General features: G+C 44.5%; 1 protein-coding gene across 1 annotated transcript in view; it reads right to left on the reverse strand.

The window, feature by feature from the left end:
- Window positions 1–17,070, reverse strand: part of LOC116463564 (carbonic anhydrase-related protein 10) — a 515,683-nt gene that overhangs the window by 8,369 nt on the left and 490,244 nt on the right. The window contains exons 5-6 of the mRNA XM_032146727.2: window positions 12,424–12,519; window positions 8,019–8,091 (exon numbers count right to left, since the gene is read on the reverse strand). Of these exons, the coding sequence (XP_032002618.1) occupies window positions 8,019–8,091; window positions 12,424–12,519 (169 nt within the window). The remainder of the gene's footprint in view (window positions 1–8,018; window positions 8,092–12,423; window positions 12,520–17,070) is intronic.

The raw sequence follows: 17,070 nt of genomic DNA on the forward strand, positions 1-17,070 counted from the left end.
GACTGTGCTGCTCTGTCCATGTGTCCTTGGACCCACAGGTAACCATCTGAGCCTCAGTGTCTACATTTGTAATAAGCAGATGGTTGGAGTACTTTGCTCACGGGGTTGTTTGAGGAATAAACAGGATCATGCTTTTCAAGCACCTAGCATAAGGTGTAGTCCAGGTTTGTCACATCCTCCTACCCTGCCCTGGAATAATTACTGCTCCTCTCCTCAAGGACTCCCTGGCTTCCCCAGCTGGGCCAGTGCCCTCCTCTTTCACTGTTTACTGAATTAGCTTGTCAATCATTATTTGCCTATTTGACTGTCCCTGCTAAGCTGTGAGCCTTCAGGGGAAGGGTTTGCATCTTGTATCTCTGAGCCCCCAAATGCCAGCATGAGTCCACCACCTACTGGGTGTTTAGTAAACACTGCTTGAATGAACGAATGAAATGGTCTCTGCTCAGCAGCTCCACCACTGGGAGTTGGTTACAACTCCCAAGCTGACTTTTTCTTTTTGTAGGAGATGTACACTATGATAAAGTGCCTAGGACCACTTGGGGGAGTGAGGGGAAACTTTCCCCGAGTCTGAACTTTTTTTTTCAGTCTGCATTTAACAGTCAGCCTCTGTTAAATGCATTGTGCTTACTCATGTGGAGCACTGATGAGATTTAATATTGCCCGGCTTCCTGCTTATGAAGTTCCCATTTGAAGAGAACTATTCCAAAGAGAACAAGGCACGGCAGTTTCAGAGATCAATGCTGGACTTGTTCCTGATCAATATGGAACTATTTGGCAATTTTCTCATACAGAATGACATTTCCTCTTGTAATCTGAGGCAAATTCAACTGAAATGAAAAAAGGCAATTACTAAAGAATGAAGTAATATGATATTTTGTTTTACACAAACAATAAATGAAACAAGGGGCCTCTGAGAACTGGATTCACGGAGGTAAGCTGCTCCTGTTCTGTTCCTTGCTGACGTGAGTAACTAGACTGCAACATGGAAAGTGGTGTGCTGCATTTCGCATTCTGTGAAAACATTTCCAAAGCCGTTCCTTTGAAATGAAAGTACAAGTTCAATTAAGCATAGAGAAAGGCACCAGGAGCAATATGCTTAAACTCCTTGGTGATATTTCATCACATTTAACACCACGTCCCTCTGAGGAGCGTCGCGTAAAACACTTCCCAAAGAACTGAGAAGTATAAGGCAGTTCCAAGTTGATCTGTCCTTGCCTACACATTCATCTTTTAGCTGAATAGAAGATCTGGGGTTGGGGGGAAGTAAAGCAAAGTTATAAACAGGTAAGACTGAAAAAGATGCTTTAAAGGCTTGTGCTACATGTCAAAACGCTGTATCTAAAAGCTCTCCTCCAGATCCCTTCAGTGGTGTGGTTTTATTTTCTTAGAGGAAATACGTTAAGACAATAGCCATATCTTTTTTTTTCCTTATTTTTTATTTGAGATGGAGTCTTGCTCTGTCGCCCAGGCTGGAGTGCAGTGGCATGATCTTGGCTCACTGTAACCTCCGCCTCCCAGGTTCCAGTGATTGTCCTGCCTCAGCCTCCCGAGTAGCTGGGATTATAGGTGCCCACCACCATGCCCAGCTAATTTTTGTAGTTTTGGTACAGACAGGTTTCACCATGGTGGCCAGGCTGGTCTTGAACTCCTGACTTCAGGTGATCTGCCCATCTCGGCCTCCCGAAGTGCTGGGATTGTCAGTGTGAGTCAACACGCCCGGCCACCATACCTTTTTAAATTTGAAATTTGTGATCGTTTGGATTCTTATTGGACTAAGTGAATGGGGCATGCGACACTGAAGGAGAATGAAGCTACCAAAATCATAGTGTCCTAGGATATTGGAGTAAAGTGTTTTATATGCAGTGTCCTAATACCTGTTCCCTCTTACCCACTTAAGAAGCCTCTTTGCACTCCATTGGTCACTAATTTAGCCACTTGAAAATAGCATAAAATCTCTTTTTAAAAAATAATGCTGGCTTAATGAAATCAGGCAGATAATAAAATCAGAATACTACCTTTTATTTAATTGGGATTCTGTTAATGCCAATTAATTAACACAAAAAATGGAGGGATATTAGCATTATTCCAATACACTATGTTAAAAAATTAAAATACTTCAAGTAAATTACCAACATCTCCTCCAGAAAATCCATTCAGAAAATCTATTTTTCAATGTCATGATTTCAGTCTTAACCCCCAATCTGTTGAAGGGGAATTTGACTTTAATAAAATGGGTTTTCTTTAGAAGACTTTCTAAATTCAGCCCGAATTTAGTTCAGGCTAGTTTTTTTCATTGTCAGTCCCAGTTAGAGTGTTCTATAAGTTTCACTCAGACATATGAAATCTAAGCTCGCAAGGAAAGTAGTAGAATCTCATTAAATCATTACCATCCACTGCATGGATTCAAGCACAGGAGCGGTATTTCATTTAAAACAAGCAAATTCTGTTGACTCCGTGTCCTGTATTGCATTTACCTTCAACATAATTTTTATTTGGCATCATAGCAACCAGCCTCCTGCCCTGAAGGAAGCTAGATTTGACAGCCATGTACCTTAAGACAACTTAGAAATACACGTTCATTTTACACCTAGTTTATACCACTCATTGTTCAGGCATTTGACTCATTACCTTGTTTGATTCTCACGCCAACCGTCTCAACGTCAGCATTAATATCTTCCTCTTACAGATGGGGGAGGTGTTTAGAAGCTTGCTTGAAGTCAGGCAACAAAACGAAGTGGTAGAGCCAGGATGGGAGCCCAGATCTCTCTTCACTAGAACACACTGCCTCCCATGGATGTGGTGCCTTTACCAGCATGACATTTAGCTTCCAAAATTTCCAATCCTCTTGGCGAGATTCTCCCTCTTTCCTCCTTGTTTGAATTTCCTGGCATCGATTTTTTTGTAACTGGCTCAAAAGAATGATTTTGCAGTTCCCCTTTTTTTTCCTGGTCATTCATTCTGTGCCCAATCCTACAAACCGGGTAAATGGACTGTGTCTCTTCCAGCTGCCATGTTATGATTTCACCCCGCTGCCTCCATGTGTGCAGCAGCTCCCTGCACCACCTCAGTGAGCTGATGAGGCAGCCACGGGGGAGCCTCTTCCAGGGTGGGATTTTAAAGATATCTTTAGAAGTGATTTTCAATCCTAAGTCATGGAGATTTGAATTGCTCTTTCAAAGTGAGGACATGTCCCGCCTCTCTTCTCTATTTATTCTTACTCTCAGGATTTCACCAACGTTTAAACGCCATCTGGATGCCAACGTCTTCCACATTTATATCTTCAGTTCTCCCTCCTGAAATCCAGACTCATATATCCAACTGCCTACTCCACACCTCTTCTTGGGTAACTTATAAACATCTCAAGCTGAACATGTTCAAAATTTCTGATTTCCTTCCCACCCACGAATACGCTTCATCCACAGTCTCCCCATCTCAGTAGATGAAAATGTCTTCTTTCCAGTTGCTCAGGCTAAAAGCCTTACAGTCATCCCTCACTCCCCTCTTTCTCTCACATAAAACATCAGATAGATTATCAGATATATCAGTACCTTTCTTGGCTTTTTTTTTTTTTTTTTTTTTTTTGGGACAGAGTCTTGCTTGGTTGCCCAGGCTGGAGTGCAATGGTACGATCTCAGCTTACTGCAACCTCCGCCTCCCGGGTTCAAGTGATTCTCCTGCCTCAGCCTCCCAAGTAGCTGGAATTACAGGCGCGCGCCACTACCCCAGATAATTTTTGTATTTTTAGTAGAGACGGGGTCTTACCATGTTGGTCAGGCTGGTCTCAAACTCCTGACCTCGCGATCCACCTGCCTCGGCCTCCCAAAGTGCTGGGATCACAGGAGTGAGCCACTGTGCCCGGCCTCTTGGCTTTTTCTTTAAAATATATGCAATTATTTCTCACTATCTCCCTGCCAATCCCCATCAGCCTGGTCAAGGTCAGTGCCATTGTCTCATTATTTGGGTTGCTGCAATCCTCTTTTATTGTGGAGTCTACCCCTTTAGTCTGTTCTCAACCAAGCAATGAGGCGATCCTTTTGTCAACAGATTACGTCACTCTGCTTAAATTTCTAGACTGGCTTTTGGTTACAATGACCTTCAAGGGGCAGATTTTCAGAAGACCGACCCCCTTTAGAATTAATCTCTGTGCCTTCTCTGGTGACTATATATGTCAATAATGGCAATGTCACTGTGTCCCTCTGAATGACTGATTTCCACTGGAGGTACCATGTTCAGGGCCAGGGGAGTTGGAGAGAGCTTAGGTCAGGATGGACTTGAACTGCCAAAGTTCCCATCAGTTCTGTGGTTAGTATATGTCCCTTTCAAGTGGAGGCAGATGCAAATAGTAAAAAGATGCTTCTTCAAACTGAACCAAAGTTGGAATTAAGAGAAAAACATGCTGACAAGTTTCATGGAATGTGAAAATATCTTCACTGCAATTAGTTTTAAGACCCTGGAGCTAAGCTTTCCTTCCTCTTTAGGGAGAAAGCATGATAGGAAGGAAAAGCAGAGGAAACAGTACCCAGGAAGACCTGTATTTGGATCCTTGCTCTTCCACTATGGAAGAATATTTTTCAGCAAATGTTCACTTCTTCCTCATCTTCATCTCCTTGGGAGGATTTTCATGTTGAGCTTGGCCATATGGCTTGCTTTGGCTTGTGGAAGTGGACAGAGTGAGTGTGTGAGTTTCATGACTAGGCCTTAAGTCACATCACTTATTTCTTCCTTCTACCATGAGAACTACTAGCCCCGGATATCATCTTGATCCTAGAAAAATGAGAGCCACGTGGAGCTGAGCTGCTTCAGCTCACTTGCAGACCTGTAGCTGGAAGCAGAGCCACCCCTACCAACCCACAGAGGGAGCAATAAGAAATCAATGCTTATCATTGAATGCTTATTATGTAGAAGTTGTTGACTGATACAGCCATTAAATGTGTGTAATTGGTCAAATGACTTCACCTCTTGAAGCCTTGATTTTTCCTGTCTGTAAACTGGGGATGGCAATCATACTGTTCTGAAGGACTTCATGAGCACTAGGTGAGGAGCCTGTATGAAAAGCATAGGCCTTGGTGTGTGGAAAGTGCTCAGTAAGCATCTTCTCCATATTCCTGGGGCTCAGCACGTTGCAGAGTGGATACTGCATCTAAATGAGCAGAGCAAATTGAAGCTATGCTGGGGTGCAGTTCTGGGTAGCAACAGTAGAATGGGCAGGGGTGGAGGTTAGGTGTCCCTCAGTAGCATGGTAGAAATGGTGGGGTGGGGGGTTGATTTCTCTCTCTCGCACACTTAGGAGGACAGAAGCAGGATACCCTGATAGTGCCCCCTGAGCTGTCTTCATCTTAACCTGAATTTATGGGCCAGTGCTGGCCTAACCTGCTGCCTGTTGGAGAGCCTCGGGAGAGACTTCCAGTCTTATGTTTCCCACCCACTGGCTGTGTTCTAGTGAATGACTCCTACTCCAGACTCCCCTGCCTGCCACTGGGCCGACCTTCTGGCTGCCCTGGGGACAAAAGAGAGCTGTGGTTTTCTGCTGCGCAAATCAATTCCTTTCTGCCACAGTGTCCTGGGCAAAGCAGTGTCAGGGTCATTCTCATGAATCGGCCATCATTATTCCTGCAGTGCTGCTCCCTTCAGGTATGTGACAAAGGTCACTACAGAGGACACCTCCATTACTCCCTGCTGGATTATAGGAGCACAAAATTCCTGTTATTAGGGGGCCTAAATCTGCTATCTTTCCCCATGCAGGCCAGAATCTCTTTATCTTGCTTTGGCTCCTCTTTCTTTTCCCTGGGCCCTGAGGGGTATAGAGTATGGGGGTCAGAAGGAGAGGGCGCTCCTGCTCTCTTCTATTTGCATCTCTAGGAATGTGTCTTCAGAAGTGGTAAGGGTGTTTAACTGTCTGCCTGCCTTCTGCATAAACACCTTAACATGGCTCAAGATCTGGCTCCAGAACATCTTTCTTGCCACTCCCTCTGCCCTGTCACAGCTCCTAAAAGAGGCCATTCATCTTTCCCTTCACCCAGGCCATCACCAATGCTTATTGGGTGTGCCTCGTCTTAGGCACTGAGACGAAGAGCTGATGAAGACAGAGTTCCTCCCTCTGAACTCTTCACCGGCCTTCAGTGCTCTCCAGGTTTTGTGCATGTGGCTCCCCACACTTGGAATGCTTTTCCTTCCCTCCCTCCCTTTCTTCCTTTCCTTCCTTCCATCCATCTTTTCCTTCTTCCCTGCCTCCCCTTCCTCTCCCTCCCCTCCCTCTCCCTCCCCTTCCTCTCCCTCCCTCTCCCTCCCTCTCCCTCCCCTCCCTCTCCCTCCCTCTCCCTCCCTCTCCCTCCCCTCTCTTGCCCCTCCCTTGGTGGCACAAGCCACATCACTTAATCCGACCAGTGCTGGGGGGTGGGGTGGGGAGGAAAGTCCCTCTAATGACTGACTCTGCAACTGGCAATCTGTTAGACTGTGTGTTGGGGTTTTAATGTGTGATTTCATGCATTTTCACGGTCTCTAAATTGCGAATCCAAGATTATTTGAAAACATTTTATTTAATTTTCATGCTTTTTTAATCAAAAAAGTTAAAAGAATAATAATCTTTTATGGGCAGTTATAAATGTGCTATTTACACACGAGACAGAAATATCTCCCTTAGCTGAGCAATCTAAGTGTGTGCTTAGAGAGGACTCCATAAGAATACTAATGAGAAAAGGCAGAATATGCTTGGAGACAACTTAATTCATTCTTCTGGGCAATGTCTATCTAGGTGGAGTGGGATTCTCCAGGTTCATTCCTCAGCCCTACCAGCCTCCCAGCCTCTGCAGATGGGAGGGACTTGGCAGTGAGCACGTAGTAGTTGTGGGGCTGCTGTGTGGGCCATCTTTACATCCCTGGAGCTTCGCTTGGTGCCTGTCATGGGGCAGGCATGCAGGAAATGTTTGTCGAATAAGTGAATAAATGGCTGAGTGAAGGATTCTCCATACTCTGCCTTGGCAGTCCAAGGTAAGAGCTGTACACATTCATTTTTTTTTTTTTCTTCACATCACCATTGGAGATAGAAGCAGCAGACACAGCTGAGCTCCTGGCTTGGTGAAGGGCATGCCAAGGGGATGTGGGTGCTTGGATGTTTGCCAACTGCTTTTCACTTTTGTGAGAATCATTATTTACCTATTGCTTGATTCAGAATCCCAGACCTAGAAGGACTTTAGAAACTTGAAGTTCAACTTTTTTACTTCACAAGATGAATGACACAGTCAAAGTGAGGAAACTCCTTGATGAAGGACAAAGCCAAGCCTTGAATCCCAGTATCCTGCTCGTTCCTAATTAGGTAAAGACAATCTTTTTTCCCTCATATTATTTCTTTCATCTATGGGTGTGTGCTGTCTCATCCAACTTTTCCCACATCCTGCACCTTCTGGGATTGCTAGAGATGACAGCAGCATCTTTTTCCTTCCTCCTTCAACTTTGTACTGTTCTCTCTTTTCTGTGTAATGAGTCTGGGGATAAAACACTCTGGAAACCCAAGGAAACTGGACAGAGTCCTCTACATCCATGGGCCACACATGTGGCTGAAGAGAGATGCCATCCTGTCTCTGCCTGGAAAGGAGACCCAGCCACGCACAGAGAACTGGTCTAGCTGAGGCCTTCTGTAAGTGTTGCGATTGGATCCATAGTACCTGATGCGGGCTTTCTCAATCCCATAACTGGCAAAGCCCCAACTGTGGCCAGCTGACATGGTGGAGTGTGTCAGCCAGCAGAGTCCCCTGGCTCATTACCAATCTATGGGATAACGATGACCACCATAGTCATAATCATTATCGCCTTAGGCATGGATGACAAAGGCATCCTAGGGACTTCTGCTTGAAATGAGCTGCTGCTTAGCCAAACCCTAATCTCCAGAGTGACTTTCTACAGAACTGCAGGATCATGAAACTGAAAAGGGCCCATGGAGATCATGAGTTGTGGCTTCTTGCCTTCAGGGAGGTCTAACCTTTATAGAATAGTTGCTGTGGAGGAAATTGAACCAAACTTACTTTTATATGTTATTCTTGTGATAGTATCTCTGTTGAGCATTCGATTAAGAAATGGGTTTGATGAATCAGAAACCTGGAGGAGAAAAGAAAATATTAATGACTGGGCATCACTCTTGCAGGACAAACATCTCCCCGTGACATTCATTTGTTCATTCATAGTTACTGAGTTAGATCTACCATGAGCCAAACACAATGACAGCTGGAAATTCAGAGAGCAAAGCCAGAGTGCCTACTCTCAAGGACAGCTCAGTCTAGAAAGGAAGACAGGTAAGTGAACAAACTGTTCTCATACAGTGTGAAGAGTGCTACGATTGAGTCATTGGTGTAATGATGTTGGAGGAAGACCAGCCACCACCTGAGAATCTAAGTCATGAGTCTGGGAGGATGGGTAGAAGTTAAAGTGTTCTGCTGATTGATAGAGTGTGAAAAGGGATGAAAGGCAAGGAAAAGCATTTCATACAGAGAATCTGTACATACACGGACATGGGGAAGTGAGAACCAGGCATGCTCATGCGAAGACTTCAGTGTACTTGGAGCTGAGGCTATGGGGAAGGATAGGAAGTGAACCTAGAAAGATTGGCAGGGGCCAGATCGTGTCAGGCTTTTAAGCAAGGTAGGGACTGGCACGTTAGGAAGGCAAAATTCATCTAGGTAGAGAGTGAGACATAAAGAGTACCCAGAATAGAGGTATAAGGAAATGGGAAAAAAAAACTGAAAAGTATCACTGCTCGTTGTTGCATGAATTGAGTATATCATAAGCCATGTAATTCAATCAACCATTCATCCATCCATCCATCCACCCACCCACCCATTCAACAAATATTTGCAGAGGGTCTATTATGGGCCAAACATTGTACCAAATGTTCAGGGATCAGTTGCCATTTTATGCATATGCCCTTATAGCTTCAAATTCCTCCTTTGGGAGAAGAAACCAGGTGGCCAGGAGCTCCGGTAGGGAACCATCATTGATGAGACTGTGATGTGGCCCCATTTGCTCAGCCTTTTCCGGGGTACCATTGTTCATCCTAGTCATTTCTCTCCCACCTTGCTTAGCTCTGCTCTGTAATTTACGCCTCAGTGGCTAATCAGATGTTGCGGCACGTCAACATTTTAAATCTGATTTATCTGAGGGTTGGTAAAATTGCAGCAGATGATGATTATTGTTAGATAAGCAACAGGTAATTTTAGCTTGGAGAAAGCACACACTGTTTATTTTCCCTCCATCTGTCTCTCTTTTGGCGGTTTCCTGGCTGTGTTGTGGTAAGACACACACCAAAGTGAGCTTGGTGAGTGACAATGCCCGGTGGAGGTAAAAGTCCACCCCTAAATAGAAAAGTCCCAAATTGAATACTGTTGCTCCCCTCAGTGCTATATTCAACATCTACTTTGACATCCTCTTCAGCCATTTAAAAGATAGCTTGAAGCCTGCTCCTGGTGCTGATGCACCCCATGAAAGATGGCTAGGAATATATTGTTGTGGCAGGTAAGGAATCTGTATGTACCTTACTCCCTGGGTGCCTGGAGCTCCTGGTACCTGGTGAGTCTGGGCAGCCCTTGCGTTGGGACCAGACCGTTTTGACCTGATTAAAAATAATTGAAAAATTTCCAAAGTGCACACAGATGATTTGTGGGCTCTAGTGTGTTGGCTGCGTGGGTGAGAGGATAAAATATGTACTTGGTATAAGTGAGCTTAAGTGGGAAGTTAATGGTGTGTGATTGAGCAGCAATTACAGCCAAATCTCAGTTCCCTGTGGTCACAGCAAGGGTGGGGGATTTGTGGAGGACAGAAATAAATAAAACTCATAGATAAGCAAGTATCTCCTTTTAGACAGTAACTCCAATTTTTCTACGGCTCAGCTCTTAGCCAGGGTGATAACTCTAGGGCTAAACTACCAGGATGTGGGACTTGTCGTATCCCACTCCTGGCCACCCTGCTGGGAAGGGAAGGCAGAGAGTTCAGAAGGAGGGGAGGACAACTACAAGAGGCTGTGCACCCTTAGGGACCAAGAGCTTTTTTCATCTTACTTCTGGATACCAGTGCCTAGCAGAGGGCTGGCCTGTAGTAGTACCTCATGCTCCATCAGAGTTTTGAGATGAGTGAATGGTCAGTCACAGCTTAAATAACTCATGGTGGAGTTGATTTTCTGGGAGTTGATTATATGGAGGGAAGACAGAAATGTTGTGGCTTATTTTGAGATCTAGCAAGAAAGCTGCAGGTCTGCTCAGGAAAAGAATGGCTTCATCCCTAGGAGCTAAACTGACCTGAGAAGATGCAGGAGCTAGTTATTATCCCTTCACTGACCTCAGGGTCTACAGCCTAAGTTTCTTTCAACAGCCTGTGGGCAAGCAACTAGGACCTGCAAATCCCAACTGCTGGTCATGAGCTCGGTAGGAATGAACGTTTCTCTAGGAGCTTGTGAAACACACCAGTAGTTTGTTTTTGGCTTCCCAGTGTATCCATCACTCTGTCAGCTGTCATGTGCCTGTGCTTCCAGAATGACAGTCACTGACTCAAGCTTTCAGCCATGTGAGGCAAAGTCAGGACCAAGGCCAAGACACTCTCCAAAGGACAGGAATTGCTGGGGCAGGCAGGATTTGTGCGGGGCAAGTCATAGGGGGAAGTGAGCTCCTGGACACACATGACAATACTGTGACCTATCTATAGGCTTCACGCTGAGTGCCGCCCAGGTTGAATGTACAAATTGGTTATCAATGCCATAATCAGGGCTTGATTAAGAGATACAGGAATTTGCCCTGTGCTTATGAGTAGCATGGGGTTATGGGGAGCGTGGGAAGAATGTTTTAAAATGTCATTTGCTCCCTTCTTGCCCTCACTTGCTCTCTCCCAGCTCTATCGGAGAGACATAGAATGAGTAAGCCATTCTTTCATGAGTATCAAAGTCAGGGAAGACTTGGATCCTCTCCTGGCTGGGCTGTTACAAGCGACATGAACTTGGGTGAAATGCCAAAGGTTCTCTGAATAATTTTACTCATCTGTAAGATACAAAACGAATGCCCAACCTCTGAGTTTATTACTAAACAATCAAATGGATGTAAAATACATATCATAGTGTGTGACATTCAGAAATCTACTGTTTATTATTCCAGGGTTTGTGATGATGCCAGGAGATACCACTAGGATCTGTGCTGGGACCAGTTTCCTTTGAGATGTCATGTCAAGTATCACAAAGGCATGAAAGCCTAAAAATATGCTTCCCTGGCCAAATGTCCCTTCCTGTCTTTGTTAATGACAAACCAGAGGAAGTTGAGGTTAGTGGCCAGGGATAGCCACATGCCATGGATGCCCCGTCCAGCCCCTGCCCAGTGCATAGGTCTGCCCTGATCTGACCGAGGGGAGGGTGAGGAAGTTAGGAGGGGGCATGGCACGGATGACCAGGGAGGGTGAAGTGCCTGTTGCACGGGGTAATGCTTTTGTGGGGGCGGGGAGAGGGAGTAGTGCCCCAGGTGCCCACTCTGAGTAATAATGATGTCATCATGACAGCCCTGTTAAAATTCCCTGGTGGCAAATCCTGGGTTTCTATTGATCATCTTCATCACATTCCCAATTCTGATTGGGGCACTTTCTCTAATGATCTGGCCAAAACATCCCCAGGGGCTAGCATGGTGACTGCTAATGTTTGGAACTGCCACACATTGCTTTTTTTTTTTAATTTTTATTTTTCTAATTAGAAAAGCAATTTCTTTTTTTATTAAAAAATTTGCATACCTGCTTCTCTCTACATCTGCTAAAATGTTAAAGGTAATTAGTATTTTTTTTAAACAAATTAGAATGTGCTTGGTTGGAGATTTTACGTCGTCGTTGTTGACTGTTAGGGAGACGTGGAGTTTCCTCAGATTGTCGTAAAGTCAGTGTGGGTAATCTTATTACCAGGGATGCTTATGAAGGAATGGGAGAGCGAGAGAGAAAGATGATGCTCAGAGCAATTGTGAAGAAGCTGGAAGGAGCTATTTAGTGCAGTGCCTGGAGGGGAGAACATCTCACGGCTTCCTATGTTTACAAGAGGCAGCTGAATGGTGAACAGGACTTTAATCCGGTGGGGCATTAGTGAGCCACCCGCCCTTCTAGTATTACATCCTTCTGATTTGACTGCATTAGGTGGGTCCTAAAGCCTGTTCCTGGATCCAGCCCCCTTTTTCTTTCTAGGACAGAAGCTGCTTGAATCCTCAGGCCCAGATGCTCTGAAATGGAGATTATCATTTTTGCATCTCACTGCAGGGGACCTCATTTTTCATAAATCTCATGTATATAAAAGGCACCACCCCATAGTTTTCTTAAGCATGGATCGCACCCCTTTTAATATTTCTAACTCCAACAGAGACCGTAAATTGGTATTCCGATTGAGGTGGGGATGGTGAGAAGAACGAAGGAATGCAAGAGACTTACTTTTATAAATATAGAAACTACCACCAATCCATTTGGACTCTTTGCAGCTTCCGTGACATTCGTGTATAGCTCATGGTTATAGTGGATGAGCTGCACCTGGCAGGAGGGAAAAACAAGAATCAGGACAATAATACAACATTAAAAGGTATGAGGCATAGCACTTGCCCCTACATAAGGGTGAACTGCAAAAGTATATTGAGGAACAATTTGGAAGACAATTTTAATTGAAGGGATTTCAGAGGGATATGTGTGCGTATGTGTGTCAAATGCATGTACACGCACACAAAAACACCCATACATATTTGCAGATGTTTTCTGGTAACAAGCATGCTTTGAATAAGCTCAGAGCCCATCTGGCTCTGGCTTCATCTCAGGACACTTCCCCTAAAGCGTGTGTAGAGTGAATTTTCCTTATTAGGAACGGAACTGCCCTGTAGAGGTGGACGTTGTATCCCTGCTGCACCAACAGCTGCCACTCGCAGCCAGTAAATCTTCCTGGCAGCCTCGGGGCAAACAGGGAGCTGTTAGGTCCTGAGTCAGCCATGACCTGGGATGAAACTGGCCAGCCTGCAAGATGCAGTAGTAGCTGATGGCTCAGGCTTCTGATGCACCAGCCTGTCCCGGTCATCTGGTTGTATAGGACTTTATGTCCTCCTCATTCAATAAGGATCAGTCCACCTGCTGAGCCTTTTTCCTGTTACTTTTTTTAAATTCATTTTTAAAAACTGTGTATAAACATACATATATGTTCAAATGGATGCTCCAGCAATTTTTAGCCACCTGCTCAAGTTACCCCACATCATTGGGATCAATTGTTTCCTCTGAAAAATGGATATGATGATCTTTCCTTAAAATTCATGTCAGGGCTGTGATTTTAAAATAGTTTTTCTTAACAGTATGGAAGCCTAGTTTTTTTTTTTTTTTTTTTTTTTTGAGTTGGAGTCTTGCTCTGTCACCCAGGCTGGAGTGCAGTGGCGCGATCTCGGCTCACTGCAACCTTTGTCTCCCAGGTTCAAGTGATTCTCCTGCCTCAGCTTCCCAAGTAGCTAGGACTACAGGCGCATGTCACCATGCCTGGCTAATTTTTTGTATTTTTAGTAGAGACGGAGTTTCACCATGTTAGCCAGGATGGTCTCGATCTCCTGACCTCATGATCCACCCACCTCGGCCTCCCAAAGTGCTGGGATTACAGGTGTGAGCCACTGTGCCCGGCCAGAAGCATAATTTTTTAACAAATTAAAATACAGAAGTAAAACATGATGCCCTCCCCAACCACCTCTTTCTGATTCTAGTCCATGCTATACATACAACTATTAACAGTTTAGTGTACATCCTTGTGGTTACTTGTTTTGTGCTTATAAATCACACAAACACACATAGGGTATAAAAAATTACAAATTCCCTAGTCCACAGTAAGTGTTAAAAAACAGAAAGGGATGATTAATAATTATGATTCTGAATTTGATTTTTTAAAATTTAAAAGTAGTTTGTAGCTATCTTTCTAAGCCAATGCATATAGATCTCCCCAAGTCTTCCAAATAACTGTAGAATTCTCAGTTGCACAAACACCCTTCTCACTGGCTTTCAGGTTGTTTCCATTTTTTTGTCTCTTATAAAATATCTTTCTGTAATGGTGTTAGCATTTTCCACAGGCTGATTTGAGAATCCAATAAGGTAGTGCATGTAGAAGTGATTTGTGACTCTGAAAGTGTAAGAGAGTACTCATTATTGCCAATATCTTGAATTGCATTAAAAAAGGTGAAGTTTTAGAAGTTGAGAAATGTGATGATCAAAAAAGATGCTTTTCCTTGAACTTTGAAAAAAGGAACCATATCTAATCCAGTGGTTTGCGACCTTCAGTGTGCATCCAGATCACCTGGGTGCTTTTAAAGCCCACCTGTGCCTGTCTATGCCTTCTCACATTCTGATTTAATTGATTGGAGGTGATACTTGTATTCATCAAAAGCTTACCAGCTAGAGGGAAGTTGGACTTGAGAACAAGTGGAACATAATGAACATTAATATCCCATCAATGCCTAATCAGATGGACAGTACCTTGAATCTGAGAATATCCTGAGCCTCCTGAGGTGTAGTGGAACTTCTCATGAAGAGAGCACATGTTACCGCTGCTCTTGAAATATCCCATTTGCTTATTGCTTTTTCACCTATGAGTTTTGCCAGTGGAGATGGATGACTCTACAGTAGCTACTCTGCCATCAGAAAGGCAACCGCAGGCCAGGGGTTGCTCTGCCACCGCAGGACTTTTAATCCCCCCTCGCTTGTACCCCCACACAACCAGGACTTTCTGCAGGTGGAGAAGTGTTGCCAGGTGGTAGAAGAACCAGGGACCGGGAGGTTCTCGCACACTCAGCACACCTCCCTTCCAGCGCTGAGTAAGCTTCTAATGAGAACAAAACACACCCTGCCATCTGTTAAGTTCTTCCCACTGATACAAGTGACCGACAAAACCGCCAGGGGATGTGCCAGTGCTTCCAGACATGCCTTGAAGTTACAGCATGTTCTGAACACCAGAGCATGGACGTGAAAGGCAATCCAGTGGAGTGATCCTTCTGTCCAGCTTGCAAGGCAGAAAAAGGCAGGAAGAAGGCTCCTGGGCCATGGGCTGCCTCACAGGGTGGGGTTCTTTTGGGAGCCAGGAACTGTAAGAAAGGAGCTGGCAAGTACAGGGCTGAGGCTGTGCTTTAAGCTTGAGTTAACACATTTAAAACTTTGATCTGAAGTCATGCCTCCTCTCTGTTCCAAGGTGAGTTGGCTATAGGGTTCTGACATCAGGAGCTTTGGTTTCTATTAGTAGTTGTTGATGGACTGTCTATTATGTTAGGTTGAACCACATGAAACTGATCTTTTGCTTTACAAAACTGGTGAATTTATAGTTAATACATTCTAAAAATAAAGCTATTTTGAATATGAGTTTTGAGCATTTTCTTTCTGACCCCCAGTCAGATGTTAATAAGATGACACAGTGCTTGGCTATTCAGTGTGTGCTCTAGGGACCAGCAGCAGCCACAGCATCTAGGAGCTTGTTAGAAATGCAGAATCGGGAGCCCCATCCCAGGTCTCCTGAATCAAGATCTGCATTTTCTCAAATTCCTAGTGATTTGGATGCATGCTGAAGTTTCAGAAGTGCTGCTATAGCAGATACTGTTGGCTGGTGAGCAGAGTCCTGTTTTGTCTGGCTGTTTACCCCTTCTCCACTTCAGTTTGGGTGGGTTAAGGAGCACATGCATCACCTATGTTGGAAAACAGGCTGAGTCCAGATCATAGGACCTCTGGAATGTCAGCAATAGAAAGGCTTTGAGCAGGGGAATGAGATAATCAGCGTGGACTGTAAGAGGGCAGATTGGAGCCAGGAGAAAATAGAGGTGGGGGCTGGGGGGTATTTAATTTCAGATGATGGCTATTAAGGCAGAGATGTGCTCTATAGGCCTTTGCAGTTTATAGAATGTGTATGTTTGTGTGCTGAAGAGGCACCAGGAGATTCCCCAGGCAGCAGAACATCTAGGAGCAACAGAAGAACCCAGGAGACAGCTTGACAGTCACCAGGCTTTTTGTTCTCAGCTGTAAGAACACAGTTTGGGCATCAAAGGTAACCTGGGACCTGTACCAGTTCATGCACCAACAGCAGGGCTTAACCATGAAAAAGAGCTGCTTCCTTTCTACTGCCTTCCAGGTCTTTGTTGGTGGTGATCACAGTTCCTGCAGCTGTTGCCTTTGCTCTGCCCTAGCCAGGCACAATAATGCCAACCCAATACCCACTAACCACTCACAACGTGCATGGGTCCAGGTGGGTCTGGAGAAAAGCAGGGTTCACTGCTTTTCCTACTATGACTTTGGGCCTGGGGAGCAGCAATGTGCAAATCACATCCTGCTAGGGACAGAGTATCAGATTGGCCGATGGGTTCTGAAAGTGATGCCTGTGGATTTCTTTTTGCAATTTATAGGTAACACTTTTAAATCTCAACCATAGAAAGTCTGAATTTTGAATAACTTAGATGGGCCCTAAGCTATACCTTAACTGAGCCCCAAGTTTAAGGCTTATGCAGAGTAATCAGAGTGTCTGATGTGAAACAGATGATCAATAGGTGATAGTTCAACTGTCTGAGCAAGTGCACGATTTGACTAAGACTGCAGGGACAATGAGAGCAAACTCTTCAGGGGCTAATGACGACATGCTGATTAAACACCAAGTTCAAGTTCAAGAATTTAAGATATTCATTAAAGAGATGCCTTGAGGGCTTCTGCTAGTTTAGTTGGCATTACCATGTGAAAGGGCTAAACCTGGATTCCTGGAAATTATTTTATAATCTTGATTTTTTAAATTAGTTTTAGGCAAGTATCCTCCTAGAGAAGCTTCCTGGAAATGCAAGACTGAGAAATGGCAGGAAGTCTTCCAGGGAGAATACTACCAGTCTTGTCATGATGCTCCCACATGGCCGGTGCCATGATCCAGTGCATTCTCTATATCTAAGTCCTCCATGATCTGATGTGACTTGTCTTCTCATCTCAGAAAGGCCACCTAACCTCAGTCCTTTACATGGGCCTGGAATTCGTTTGTTCAAAAAATCTTTGAGGGCCCACTATGTGCTGAGGTCAATTGGAATAAGACTGAGAATGTCTTTGTCCTCC

Source organism: Hylobates moloch, unplaced genomic scaffold (assembly GCF_009828535.3).
Source record: "Hylobates moloch isolate HMO894 unplaced genomic scaffold, HMol_V3 SCAFFOLD_42, whole genome shotgun sequence".
NCBI classification, from domain to species: domain Eukaryota; kingdom Metazoa; phylum Chordata; class Mammalia; order Primates; family Hylobatidae; genus Hylobates; species Hylobates moloch.